Source organism: Brachyhypopomus gauderio, unplaced genomic scaffold, assembly GCF_052324685.1.
Source record: "Brachyhypopomus gauderio isolate BG-103 unplaced genomic scaffold, BGAUD_0.2 sc92, whole genome shotgun sequence".
NCBI lineage: Eukaryota > Metazoa > Chordata > Actinopteri > Gymnotiformes > Hypopomidae > Brachyhypopomus > Brachyhypopomus gauderio.
In genome coordinates, this window is record NW_027506913.1 from 587345 (window position 1) to 602177 (window position 14833).

General features: G+C 41.6%; 1 protein-coding gene across 1 annotated transcript; it reads left to right on the top strand.

Annotated features, from left to right (window-relative positions):
• Window positions 1–412: 412 nt before the first annotated feature.
• Window positions 413–6054, top strand: fgg (fibrinogen gamma chain). The gene is made up of 9 exons (XM_076992304.1): window positions 413–552; window positions 657–713; window positions 1127–1310; window positions 2020–2104; window positions 2556–2686; window positions 3057–3190; window positions 3528–3712; window positions 5071–5348; window positions 5532–6054. Exons 1-9 carry the CDS (start codon window positions 493–495, stop codon window positions 5708–5710), a joined length of 1293 nt encoding a protein of 430 aa, XP_076848419.1. The 5' UTR covers window positions 413–492; the 3' UTR covers window positions 5711–6054.
• The last annotated feature ends 8779 nt before the right edge of the window (window positions 6055–14833 follow it).

Below are 14833 nucleotides of genomic sequence, written 5' to 3' on the forward strand. Positions count from 1 at the left end.
ACCTTGATGAAGTAAGACATCAAGACCACATTTTGACCACACTTAGAACCTATCATAAATGATTTAGTGTATTTGGCACTATATATGGCAAAGTTCTGGATGATTTGTTCACCATGATTTGCAGACCATATACAAACATATAAAACAAAGTCAATCCATCAAGACCACACATTGTACACTTCTGTTTATTAAGTCCCACTATAAACTTCTAAAAACCTCCACTATGCGTTTTTGTGTCTTCAACTTCCTAACACACATGGGTCTGATTTTATGCTGAGCCTCTGGGTTAATCTTTTGTGGAGATTATGGTAAGTGCTCTGAGTCAGCCTGTGAGCAATAGGGGTGGTGAGTTTGCTGTTAGTGAGCGATTGCCATATTTGTACAGTGCACCGTTATCTCCATCCCCGCCGAGGACCTTGATCGGATAAATATCCTGCAACTGCAGCAGCTCCTCACAAACTCAAGGAGCGACATCGCGACTGCAGGACCAAAATGGCTCCTTTCCCATATGCGGTTGCATCTGTCCTGTTTCTGTGCACATTTGCTTCTGCAGTAAGGAATATATGATCACAGCATAATTGATGATGTTGAGAAGGGCTCTGTGTCAGAACACATTTCACTGAGTGTTGCTGTTGTGATTTTTTTCCATCATACAGCAACCGAGAGGAGATTACTCCACGTATGCAGATTCATGCATTCCAACTGACGGCTTTGTAAGTACATTGCAACTCCATTACAATTGGATGTTACAAATTAGTAAGAATTAGTAACTGCATCTTATGGTAGTCATTCTGTTATAAAACAATATGGTGTTACAAGCTACTGTGTATCTTATAGGGGCAGTTATGGTCTGGTGGGTAGGGGACTGGTCTTGTGACCAGAGGCTTGTAGGGCTGGTTCCCAGACCCCAGGTCATGATGAAGTGCCCTTGAGCAAGGCACTTAAACCAACTGCCCCCTGGTACTGGGCTTGGGTACCACAACCAACTAGTTGATCAATTGTGTGCACTTTGTAAGTTGTTCTGTATAACAGTGTCTGCTAAATGTTATGGTATAAAACCAATATCTGCCACCACATTGAATGCAACCAATAAGGTATTTGGATGTGGTCTTGTTCTCTGTTTCAGGGCCAGTACTGCCCCACTACATGCGGCGTGGCAGATTACCTACACCGGTACAAGCCGGGGGTGGTGAGGGACCTGAATGACATGGAAGAACTCCTGCAGGAGATCGCCAACCTCACCAGAGGGGCCCAGGACAAAGTGGTTTACCTGAAAGACACAGAGAAACATGCAGTGAAGGCCTCGCCAGGTGACATATCAGCACAGCACAGCGACACGCAGGGGCCCATACACGAGTATGTCTGAGAACAGTGCGAGAAAACCTCGCAATGGCAAAAACAAGAATCTTTCAGTGGAGATGTTACATATCTGGGTTTTTTGGTGCAAATAAGTTGCACAAAAGTTTTTTAGAGTTTGTGTTTATTTTTATTAGGTTCAGTCAGAATTTATTATTCTCCAGTGGGTAAATTGATTATAGGGCAAAAGATCTTGCCAAATGGATTAATAATTAAATTTGCAAATTAGCAAAATGAAGGGAAATTAAAATGAGAGGAAATAAATGGGAAGAAATTAAAGATTAAAAAAAAAAAATTTTGTAGTGTGAGCAGGAATTGTTTATTTAAATATCCAGTTGGTTCAACAGTGTTTTAATATGTTTTAGAGTTTTTACTCTGTTGGGTGTTGCATATTTCTCATTGCCCAGAGGGTTTAATACAATATTAGGTTATACAGGATAGGGTTTGTGATCCAGGTTCAAATAAATGTGATAACATGGAAGCAGGAATATGGTTCCGAACATCTGATAATTGATCTCAGATCAGAGTCCAGAGCTGCAGCATTGCACCATTCATTGCGATTTACCAGAGATTGATTTTCAGTTGTTGTTAAGTCATCTCTCAAGCTGAGGTACAATTAAACAAAATGCAATGCTATTGCTTTCTGAAATTAATCTCTTCCAGATCTGTACATCCGGAAATCATCAAGCATGCTTGATGATGTACTTCGGTTTGAGAGAAGCATACTAACTCAGGAGCAACAAATACAGTGAGTATTTTGTGATATATAATGTTCACAAAAGAGATTTGTTGAAGTGGACACATGTACCATGCGTGCATTTCAATATGTTGTTCTAATTAAGAAAACAATGAATAAGAGCTGATTTTGGAAAAGAAGCATCTGGTTCATTTTGATGCTCATTTTGTTCTTTGCAAAAGTTCTCTCTGTTCTCTGTTTTCTCTTTTTTGTTTTCTTTCTGTTTTCTCTTTGTTCTCTGTTTTCTTTGTGTTTTCTCTGTTCTGTTTTCTCTTTGTTCTCTGTTTTCTCTGTTTTGTTTTCTCTGTTCTCTCTCTCTGTTCTCTGTTTTCTCTGTGTTCTCTCTGTTTTCTCTTGGTTATCTCTGTTTTCTCCCTGTTCTCTGTTTTCTCTGTGTTCTCTCTCTGTTTTCTCTCTGTTCTCTGTTTTCTCTCTGTTCTGTTCTCCTCTTCCATTTCTCCAGTGAGCTGCAGGCCACTCTGGACTCCAACAACAAGCGTCTGAATGACCTGAGGCAGCTGTCTCTCCAGCTTGAGCAGAAGTGTAAGATGCCATGTAAAGACACAGTGGAGATCCAGACCATCACAGGCAAAGGTGGATCAAAATATAATTTACATAACCAATTATATTATAAATATTGAAATATTTATAAAGACTTTTGTTGATACTTCATTGAAGCCTTTCAAACCTTTTTGTTGAATTATTAATTTTTATGGTATACTGAGGGCTCTGTAAAATCAATGTATGTTTTAAAACATGAAATATTAAAAATCAGATTGAATCTTCAACATATAACTAAGTTATAACCTGAAAATATATTATTTCCCCCATGCTATTATAGCCATTTTTGGTACCATTTTACTTTTGGTCCTCATAAATCCTTGTTTTGCAGTTTCTGTAGCAAATAAACAGTAATAATTGCACAGTAATAAATATAAATGTTCTTTCCATAAATGCTGTTCAGATTGCCAGGATATTGCAAATAAGGGTGGCAAAGTCAGTGGTCTGTACTACGTTCAGCCAGCAAGAGCACCCACCTCCTTCCTGGTGTACTGTGAAATAGACAGTGTTGGCCGTGGATGGACAGTACTGCAGAGGGTATGCACACTTTTCTTCTGAAGCAGAACATTTTAAATATTATTAAAACTCTAGGGGAGATATGAGGACTCAAGTTCGGGGGGGGGGGGGGGGGGGGTGCTCTCAAACTTGATTGGCTACTGCATGAAAGCCATAAGATACCAAATCAAGCATAGATGGGCATTGGGTGAACAATATGTTTAGATTTGGCAGTTTTAATAAGGCTTCATACATTTTAATAACACTGGAGTGAAAATTGAAGATATAAGGACAATATGGGAAGGACAAGTTAATTAAAGACAATGAGTTTTTGTTATGAACTACAGGTGAATATGCCAAAGTTTTGTGTGTATTTTAGAGACTTGATGGCAGCGTTGACTTCAGCAAAAAGTGGATTCCGTATAAAGAAGGCTTTGGGTATCTCTCACCTGATGATACCACTGAGTTCTGGCTGGGCAATGAGAAGATCAACCTGCTGACGGCCCAGTCGTCTGTGCCATACGTGCTCCGAATAGAGATGGTGGACTGGGAAGGCGTCAAGAAGTAAGACACTGGGAGAGTTGTGGACACACAACCACCACTGCACCATCAACTCATTTTGTTGAGTTTTGAGGATGGGGTCCCATTGAGTTAAACAATGGGAAGTTGGATCTTGAATCTGAAGAGAAAGGATACCTAATGATCCTTAATGATCCCTAATAGGTATTTTAGCACATATGATCATGCTGTCCCCTCTAAGACCGATAAAGAACTTTGCTTCATGCAGTCAGTTAACAAGTTACCCAAGGTGTCAAAAATATTCACGTCCATTACTTGGGTATAAGTATAGATACTAGAATTTTAAAATACTTATGTAGAAGTATTGACTCAGTATTTTTACTCAAGTACTATACTTAAAGTATAAAAGTAAAAGTAATGTAAAGGGGAAAATTTCCATTAAGGACAAAAATGTAGGCCGCATCACAGGGCCTATAGGGCACTACCCCCCTCTCCCCAAAATATTTTTCTAAAAACCATAATGACTATAATGTTATTTGAAAATTTAAATGTTTATAAAATAGGGATGCACTAGCTTAACTGTTTCAGTCACATATATGCCCATTAAAAACTAATTTTAGTACAATGCGAATTTATTAAAACCATATTGTCACAGTGGTGAGGGAGGGGCAGCTAGAGAGAGTTGCACAACACAAAACATTTATTGCAATGATGACAAATACACAGATGACAAGACAAATAATTTAAAAACCTACAATGGAGCCCTTTTAATGGTTAGCTGGTCTTCCTGGATACCAGCCTCCTCGTTGGTGCTTTCTCTCAAGTTCTTGAGTCTCTGCCATGAACATCTTCATACTAAGCTACTCATGTCTGCTATCTCATTGCTGGAGTGTGACTTGACATGTGTGATGGACCACGTGCAAAGAAATGGGGTGTGGGAATGGTATAGGTTTATACTTCTGATCCCATCACAATCAAATCCACTCTATCTGGATGGTGCAATTTATCTGGATAGCTTTTTTTAACGATGACAAGCCAGATTGAGAACAAGCCAAAATGAAAAACGCAAGGAGTAGAAAGCACATATAATTGCGTGAAAATGTAAGGAGTAGAAGTAAAAAGTCAGATGAAAAATTATTACTTCAGAAAAGTATAGATACCCAAAATTTCTACATATGTAAGATAACAAAGTATTTGCACTTCGTTACTTTACACCTGCAAATTACAAATACATAAAATGTAATAGTTCCATTGAAACAAATAAACTGGAGATGGAAATCTGGGGATGGAAGTCGATCTATGTCACAAACCTATGCTTGTGGTCAGACACTTGAGTTTTTGGAGTGTTTGCTATCAACGTATCAACTTACATATCATACATTTCTTGATGTTATCATTTACAGATATGCTGACTACGCCGGTTTCAAATTAGGCACAGAGGCAGACCAGTATCGCTTGATGTACACATTTTATCGTGGTGGAGATGCCGGTGATGCTTTCGATGGGTTTGACTTTGGAGATGACCCAAGCGACAAATTCTATACATCTCACAATGGCGTACAGTTCAGCACAGCTGACAGAGACAATGACAGGTACCAAGGAAATTGTGCTAAGCAGGATGGCTCGGGCTGGTGGATGAACCGTTGCCATGCTGGCCACTTAAACGGGAAATATTACAGAGGTGAGGAATCACAATATCTATTCAAGTCTTTCAGGGACTAGCTTGAGGTTTCTTTTTTACACATAACCTTTCCTGTGAATGTAGGTATTAGGCTGACTGGTTCCTGACATTTTTCCTGCATTATCTGCGAATAAATGATAGCCAGAATATTTAGCAAGTGATCATTTTGTAACCTTCTCATAGGTGGTAAATACACTGCAAAGGATGCAGGCCTGGACGGTTTTGACAATGGCATCATCTGGGCTACATGGCACAACCGCTGGTACTCCTTGAAGCAGACCACCATGAAGATCATTCCTACCAACCGAATTGATAGCAGCGGTCAACAGGCCGGCGTCGCAGGCTTCGACAAAGGAATCTAGCCGAAACTATAGACACACAGGTGATCTTCATCCTCAGTGTGCCGTTTTAATGGTCTCAGAGCTGTAGGACAAGTTGACTGCCAGTGTTCATGTCATGGATCACTTAACCATATACTGAGTTTCTTGCACCTTATATTGCTTCCCATTCTCAGATCACAAATCATGCAGAAGTCTCTTGTCCTGGTTTTAAAGAAACATGACTCTCGGCTGAGATTAACATCACAGTCTAGCCTAGTTCTCCCTTTTCATAGACTTTGCAGCTTTGTTAACCAACTAAACTGTTCATCATACTCTGATCATACATGTTCATCCTCAGAGCATTTAACTACAGACAAATAAATTCTTCATCCTTTTTTAAATGAATGATTTGTGTTTCTTTGTGCCACTACAAAAAGTTTTTTTTATACTTTAACAAGCATGGAGCACTTTAAACAATGCAGGCCTCCACATACCATGATATTAAAAGTCACCTCAGAGCAAATTCTTGTTTCACAAAAATGAATAAATACATACTGTGTTTTTCACATTAAAAATAGAGCAAGTAATTCGACTCTATAAAGTTAATGTGGTTGCTGATTTAGAAGCCACACTCAGACATAGACTGTGTGATCCTGTGCACGTTGTACCTGTCTGACTGTGTAGGTGTATTTACTTCTGAATGAGATGCTTTAGCCATGACCAATGTGATCAATAGGTCAACATTGCCTCATTTGACTGTCAAAGTACACCATGGGGGCATCCAGGCCATGATCATGTGACCTAGACATTCACTCCGGGGAGAGGATTTCATAATCAGGGCCGACTGAGTCTACCCATCAGTGGACAGACACTGACTCAGCAGTATCAGGGCAGTATCACAGGACACATGCACTCAACATGTTCCTATGACATGTCCTATGAATCACTGGGTGAATCATGTCCTATGAATCAGTAGGTGAGTCATATCCTATGAATCAATGGTGATTCATGTCCTATGAATCAATAGGTGAATCATATCCTATGAATCAATGGGTAAATCATATAAATCAATGGCTGGATCATGTCCTATGAGTGGGTCTGCCTGCAGTTACAGATACCTTTTGGTCCATCTGCATAGTATCAAATCCAAAAGTTTTTTTTTGTCCTATTTTGAGTTGGGCTTTGTTTCACAAATAAGATACAATTTATGATACTTTATGATACAAAAGCAAATAATACTTTTTAGCATTTATTTGTTTATTTATGGTATTTCTGCAATAGCCTGTTTTTACTGTAATGTTTTAGTCACAATTTTAATTTTATTTTTCTCTGACAAACGAATGTTACATTGCTGTACTGTTAGCACATTTAAATATGTAAGAACTGATAAAAATATGACAACTAAACTTAATCATAAGGTATGGCCGAAAGGTTACAAAGCATTTATATCCTTAAAAGTGGGAACTGATCCATTGAAGTCCACAAAATCAAACATTACATAAGCATGAATATGCAAAAGCACAGAAGAAGACTTTTCACCAGAATAATTTCAACACCATTGATCTGACTGTACCAGTCTGTACCATTAATGATACTGATGCACCAGGTCCCAGTCCTACATTTAATCTTTAAACATGGCAGTAATCTCTAGGGTCCCAAGTAAATCTATATTGTAATTAAAAATATAATTTTCTATAATATAGGATAGAATATAAGATGTGGTCTGTATATGCATGTCATCAGTATGGGTAAGTGTCAATATAAGTGTCATCAGCGTCTTTTACTATAATGTCCTTCTATATTTCTGATTTAGTATTATTATTATTATTATTATTATTATTATTATTATTATTAATAATAATAATAATAATAATAATAATAATAATAAATATTATAATTGATAGTTTATATTATATATTTTTTTATTTATTTTAATTTTTCTGAGGCAACTGACATATTTCCTCATTAATGACAGTCTACCGAGACTCCACTAGAACAGAGAACTCCTGCCACAGGGTAAGAAGAATGTACAGATCAATAAAGCATGTATTGGTCAATGATTAAGCTAACCACTGACCAGTGGTAACCCAGGAACCCAGGCTGGTGTCTTTTAATCTACTCTAGGTCTACGGCTATCTTTATGCACGCGTGGTGTCAGGGAAGATCTGAACCGATGGTGAAAGTTTGGGGCCTGGAAGCGAAAAAACTACGTTCCTAAATGTCTCCCTTGCATGTCTGTGCATTCTTTTCAGTCTAGTCAACTTCTTATGCTCTGGAAAATTATCTATTTCCTGCCATTGTCTTCCATTCAGAAATAACAAAGAGATGGAGCAAACTGAGAGAGAAATTGGCCCTGATCCCACACTCATAGCTAGTGCCTTCTGTCAGTATCAAAGAAAATCCTGAATTAAAATTGAATGCAAATGCCCTCCCACCATCACCATCACCACCACCACCACACCCTCTTTTAGAGGGCTTTCATTTCATGGCAGTGATGCGTAATGTATTGCTGACATGGCAACAGCCTCCCAAAGGTTAGGGGGGCAGGTTGTTGAAAGGTTCCCCTGGTAACTGGGGTTACACGCGTTTTTTCTCCCCTTTCATTGTCCAGGGGCGTTTGCTGTCAATTGTAATGTCTTAATGTAATCAGTCGCAAAAATACAGAGGAATTGTTTAATAATATAGCCTAGCTTTGTGTGTACTGTGCAGTGATTGCATACGAAAGGAATACGAATTACCTAGAAAAAAACTTACTTTATGTTCTTAGGGAGGAATCCCTCCCTAAATTACTTTTCTGAGCATGATCTCTTGTTTGAACTAGCATTTCTTGTAGTGATTTTAAACGTAGTTGTGTTTCAGACTTTGTCTGTCTGATATACGAAGACAATATATGGATGCAAACATTATTTTCAAGCTTTATTTTTGAGGAAATTTGTGCTGTGTTTGTTATCAAGATTTAAATAATCCACAAACTGCTTTAGAAAGAACGTAGCCATTACCTGGGTGTCCCGTTGGGAACTCGCTTGCATGCCATGTTCGGAACTGACCAAGTTGAGAGTGATGGGGTGGGGGGAGTCGGGGGCAGAGAGAGGGAGGCAGAAAGGTGGAGGTAGAAAGGCGGTGTGTAGCCGCTTTGCTTTCTAAGAAGTGCAGAAGATGAGCATATCCCACTCACGTTGTACACTTCTAAGTGTAATACACTTCCTACACTTCCTACTTTAATCTGTTGACTATTACTGCTGATCGATCTATTCAGGAGATTATTGACTATTGATTATTATTGAGATTATTGAGTTGTAAAAATTAGTACTTTCTCCTGAGAAGATATATCCAGGTCATTCTTGATGTTTAGGAACATCACAACATGTAATGTTCTTGTTTTAATGTTGAAACATCCATGATGAGGGTTAAATTATGACAGTTTTATTGTATTATGTTGTTAGAGCACATTAGTAGGCCTTCTTAACATGTATCCTGGTTGTCATGTCAATTGGGGAACCAACATGTGGTAAATAATTTCCAAGGTGTGGCCTAATGACATTTAAGGTTAAGTGTATGTAAATTGAAATCCCAAATTTATAGATAATATGCTTGCCCTTTGTGGCCCATTACTGTCTCAGGGGTTTGTTGGGTCTAGTCCAGTAATAAGGAAATCATGTCACATAAGCTATTGTACTATTGGTTATCTTTTAGCTTTCAGCAGTGTTATTCACATGGCTTTTAATGACATGTTTTAATTACCTGGATGTATTATTGTATAAGAACCTGGTAGTGGAACGCTGTGGATGCGCTAAGCTCTCAATACTTCAATGTGCAAAACTCTTCCATCACAGTGTAAAATATTCCTCACACAATTCAAGACAGCTTCTATAAATAAACACATAAAACTATATTACAGTGCAACCCTTTCTTTAAAGATACAGTGACCCCTTAACCACTCCCCCATTTCCCCATAAGTGTACACACACACACGCACGCACGCACGCACGCACGCACGCACGCACGCACGCACGCACGCACACACACACACACACACACACACACACCAAAACACATCAAGATAATGTATTTTCCTCCAAATCACATTACAAAAGCTATAGTGTTTAATTTTTGTTACTAATTTAATTGTTACTGTGGAATTTCACATCAAAATCAAATAATTTAAACATGTAAGTGCATTTAGCAAATGCTGAGTTATTTTAAAGCATGTCCAATCCCTGTCTCTAGCATCTTGCAATGTCTACAATGGGGAAAGGTAAGTAAGCGATGTCATTTATGTCACGGTGAGGCGGCCCCCCACCGGCCGCCTCCGTCCACAGCGGCTGTTGTTGTTGTTGTCTGGTGACGTCATGTCCCCGTGATCCGTCTCACCTGAGGGTCGTTTGTTTGCCTATATATGTCTTGTCTTTGTACCAGTTGACCGCTGGTCATTATATCCTTAATTTGGAGTGCACGGGTTTTAGGTTTGCACACTTTCTATTAAACCATCCATTTCCCTGAGACTTGGCGTGATCGCTTCCTTTTTGTTGCTCACTCCCGCCCGTCACAGAATGACCAGCCACCCTTCGGAAGCCGCCGAGTCTCTTTTTCTTTCTCCTTCGTTCGTGGTCATGTCTCGTGGTAAGTGTTTGTCTGCGTGGTGTTTTGTTTGATGAGCTCCGCCGTGCTTTTGTGTTTTGTGTGTGTGTTTGTGTAGCACGGCGAGGACCAGGGCAGTCTGCCCTGAGACAGCTCTTCGTGTCCGTTGTATGTTGCGAGAGTTCCGCCGTGCGCTTGTGTGTATGTGGCACGGCGAGGACCAGGGTGTCTGCCTGGTAGACTCTCGTGTGTGTTTTGAATGTGTGTACGTGTCGACGGACGTGTGGACCAGTGTGCGTGCTCGTTATGTTCTATGTTGAATGTTTTATGTGTGACGCGGTTGCCGCTCGTCACTGTCGCCTCGCTCCCCGTGTGTCGTGTGTTTAATGTGGGGAGCGACTGCGGCTCTGAGCGGCGCGCGTCACTGTGTGTTTGTGTAAGCAGAGCGTGCATGTGATGGGTTCCGTCTGTCTGTTTGTACACCGTTTTTTGTTTGTCTAGTATTTGCGTGTGTGTTTTGTCCTAGCGTGTTGTCAACTGTTACATGTAATTCCACGCATGCTCCTCCCCTTAAATGTGTGTTTGGGGGGGGGACCGGCTGTGGTCCCGTGCCACTGGGTATGGCACGAAGGGCGTCTGAGGCGCGTTTGTGTTCTATGTGGGTGTGTGTTTGGGTGTGTGTGTGTGTGTGTGTGTGTGTGTGTGTGTTTCTGTGCAGGTGCTTCCCCTTGGCGGTGTTGTGGTGTTCCTGGACCTTGTGGGGGTCTCCACCTGGCAGGAGCCCCCTTGTGTTGTGGGGTGACCGGAGCCTGGTCAGGAAGAGCCCCTCCCTAGAGGGATGGGGCCCTCGGATGTTTGGGGACCATGGGGCTCCGGTCTGAGAAGCTCCTGCTGGAGATGGAGATCCTCCCTCCTGCCCGGGGTGACCAGGAGGCCCTTGGGGCTGCTCCCTAGCCCGCGTCGGGGGTGCTCTGGGCCTCGGTCTCTGGCGCTCCTGGGTTGGGTGGAGGAGTCCACCGTGCGATGAGGGGCCCCAGGAGGGGTTGGCTCCCCAGGAGGCTGGGGTGACCCCTAGCCAAGGGCCGGGGTCAGCTCTGGGAGGAGGTAGGTCCAGGAGGAGAGGTAGTCACACCTCGGGGAGGTAACCTGCACCCACACACACACTAAGGACGACAAAGGAGTCGTAGCTCCTCGTCCGCACACCTTGGGGCTCTCTGGCTAAACGCCGGTTAGGGCGTGAGGGCCCTGTGACCGACCGGGGCGTGGTTTTGTGTTGTTAATGGCCCGGTCGGTCCAGGGTCCCGCCCGGGGAGGTGAGCTGTTTAATGTTGTGTGTTTTATGTTCCAGCTCCCGGATGGCAGGAGGTGTGTTCCTGCCTGTCTCTGCCTTCCTGCCCCTTCATGTTTTGTGTGCAGCCGCTGTGTGCCACACACCCAGTGGAGGGGAGTGCGGCTTGGTGGGGGGGGTCTGTCACGGTGAGGCGGCCCCCTACCGGCCGCCTCCGTCCACAGCGGCTGTTGTTGTTGTTGTCTGGTGACGTCATGTGCGTCCCTCAGGTGGGCGGAGCCCGTGATCCGTCTCACCTGAGGGTCGTTTGTTTGCCTATATATGTCTTGTCTTTGTACCAGTTGACCGCTGGTCATTATATCCTTAATTTGGAGATAGTGCACGGGTTTTAGGTTTGCACACTTTCTATTAAACCATCCTTTTTCCCTGAGACTTGGCGTGATCGCTTCCTTTTTGTTGCTCACCCCCGCCCGTCACAATTTAGAATTGGAATAAGTCCAATTCTAACCGCAGTTGATTTCCTATTGACTGGATGATTACACGGTCTCACTTTCTAGAGAGGAAACCGTACCAAACGTACCCAATTATTTTCATACGCAAAGGCGCACGCACACAGGTATGGCCGAAACGTTTTTATTGCCTTCTTCCCATTAAGTCCACTAGAGGGTGTTAATCCCTTATCGTCTAGGTCCCTGTTGTGTAGTGTGACTCGTGTAAACGTGCAGAATTCTGCAGCTTAAAATTTAAATTTAAAATTTAAATGTAATTGTCTTAAGCATACTATTAATATAATGTTGATGTAAAACATGCATTACAATTCAGAGGGATCTTGCTTTTACAGAACACTAACATGGTCTTTCTGGGAGTCGTTGGTGATCCAAAATGTCAAACTCGGATACAGTTGCGAATACAGTTGATAAGAATCACCTTATCGCTATTGCAATAGCGCTGGATCTTAATGTTAAAACAGTAGCCTATCTGTTGCCATGCATAATAAGTAATGTGTTAAGATTTATACAGTGTCATTGTGGCCTTTTTAATGAATGGAGGTGTCCTAAAGTGTCCCGATGTGAAGGCGTAACGCGGGTGTCCAAACTTTTTGCAGTGGGGCCAGATTTGATGAGGTGAACGTGTGTGTTTGGGGGAAGGTGTTTACTGGCAGTTTATACTGGGCAGTGTGTAGTGTAGTATAGTGTACTCTGCCATCTTCTGGTGAAATTGTTACGCCTCGCCGCCGATCTCGGCGGTGACGCGTTGGTTTAAACGTGGTGAGGACTCAAACGCGACCCGATAAAACAAACGGCAAAAAACAGCCAAATGAAACCTCCGCGAATGCGGGAAAAAATGAAAAACAAAAACCCCAGAGGGAAACAACAGAAAGACAACACGGAGAATCTCGACGTGTGTAAAGACCAGGTAAGTAAAACAAACAAAAAACACGCGGAAAGAAATACAACGCGTCCACAAAAGAAAAATGGGAAAAAACGAAAAGTACACGGAGACAAACTCGACGTGTCAGAGGGGAAGGGAAAAAATAAGAAACAAAAGAGGAAGCTATGGTAACAAGACCTATAGCTTCTACCTGGTACCTGTCAATCTGTTAACCAGAACACTGGAGAACAAACCAACGTAGAACAAAGTGGGAAAAGACAGAAGGAAACAAAAAACAACCTGAGAACACTCAGGGTAGAAACAGGAGAACTAGAGAAACGAGAGGAAGTCCGGAGACGAGAGAAAACTGGCTTGGGCTGTGTGTGCATAGAACAACAAACAACTTCAGCAATGAGTTGCTGAAGTTGCTAGTCTTAAATAGGCTGTAGAACAGGTGCAACCTATCGGGCTTGATTGCCCCTGGTTACAGCTCGCGGGCTCCGCCTAGTGGCAGCAGGAGTCACGTGCCTGGGTCGAACCCTGACAGAAATATAAAATGCTGTGATCGTCAGAATCTGCGGGCCAGTGAAAGCCGCACTTTGGACACCCCTGGTGTAGCAGGAGCTCCCAGCAGGACACAGTACTGCATCAGAGAGACAGAGGGCGCTAAAATCTCCCGTGATGCTTTTCGGTGTTGGGGCGAAGTCGCAGGAGGGACAGCTCTTTCTTCAGTTCCTGTTGCTCGAAAGCCTAATAACCTCCAGGGTCCTCTGGCGTCATGGAGTCTTTGTTTACGTTTCTTGTTGCTCGGGGTATAGCAGAACACGGGAGTGTGTTTTTACTTTAAAAAATTCTTTTTGCACTTTGAAAAGGTTTTTTTGTTTTGTGTTTTTTTAGCTCAAATTTGTTTGCTTTGATTAAATCATTTGTTTCCAAAATAATTGTAGTAATATATGGGTCTGGGGGTATTCCAAGAAGCGGGTTAAGCGAGAAAACCGGGTAAGTTAACTCAGAATTCACGGAAACTCGAGGTTTTCCGTTCCAGAAACCAAGCTTAGAGAGAGCCTGAGTCAGTTACTATAGCAACTTATGCTCTGAAGCTAACCTGCTCGCTGGCAGGTTAACTTGGACCTAAACCAGAGTCAAGTACCCGTCGCTGCAGAAGCAAAAGTCCAGGGGGTGGAGCTGGATCTAGATCCAACTCCTCCCACCGTCCATAGTTTCTTTTGGTCGGTCCAGGGGGCGGGCGGAGCTGCATCTAATCCAACTGCTACGTGTTGCTTAAGTTTTCCGACCAGGAAATATAAATCTAATAAATTCACCCTTAAGACTTTTATTGTTTAAAGATCAAAATGTTCTTTAAATGTTATTTAAATAACACAATACATGTTTTTTTAAGTTTACAAGAAAACGTAAAAGTGGACAGGAATAATGATCTGTGATTGCCAACATAATAAAGTACAGTACATTTCTTAAATATGTAGCCTACTATTTATTTTTTTTTACCTTTAATAAAAAATACTTTTTTTGTTAGGACGGTACACTTTAGTTGAGCAGAATGGACAGTGGTATTTACTACAACATGTAGTGCCCTGCACAAACTGTCCTTTTTTCAAAACTGTGATATGCATCTATAGATGGATGGAAAAATATGAATAGCATATTAGTTGTTGTGAAGTTTTTCAGTGAACTGGTTAATGAGGATCATGTTATTCTACTGAATAACAATCCCCCTCGGTGTCCATGCGGTACCGAACAACACAACCATTATACAGTAAAGTAACTACAGCAAACACTCATTAATTTAACAGTTTATGTCCAATATGAAGAACACAAACATACATAAGTATTTAATACATCTGTATTCTGTTTAGCTCACCGCTCGTCTTCTAACATCAGTTTTTACTGTCACTTACTTAGACACCTAG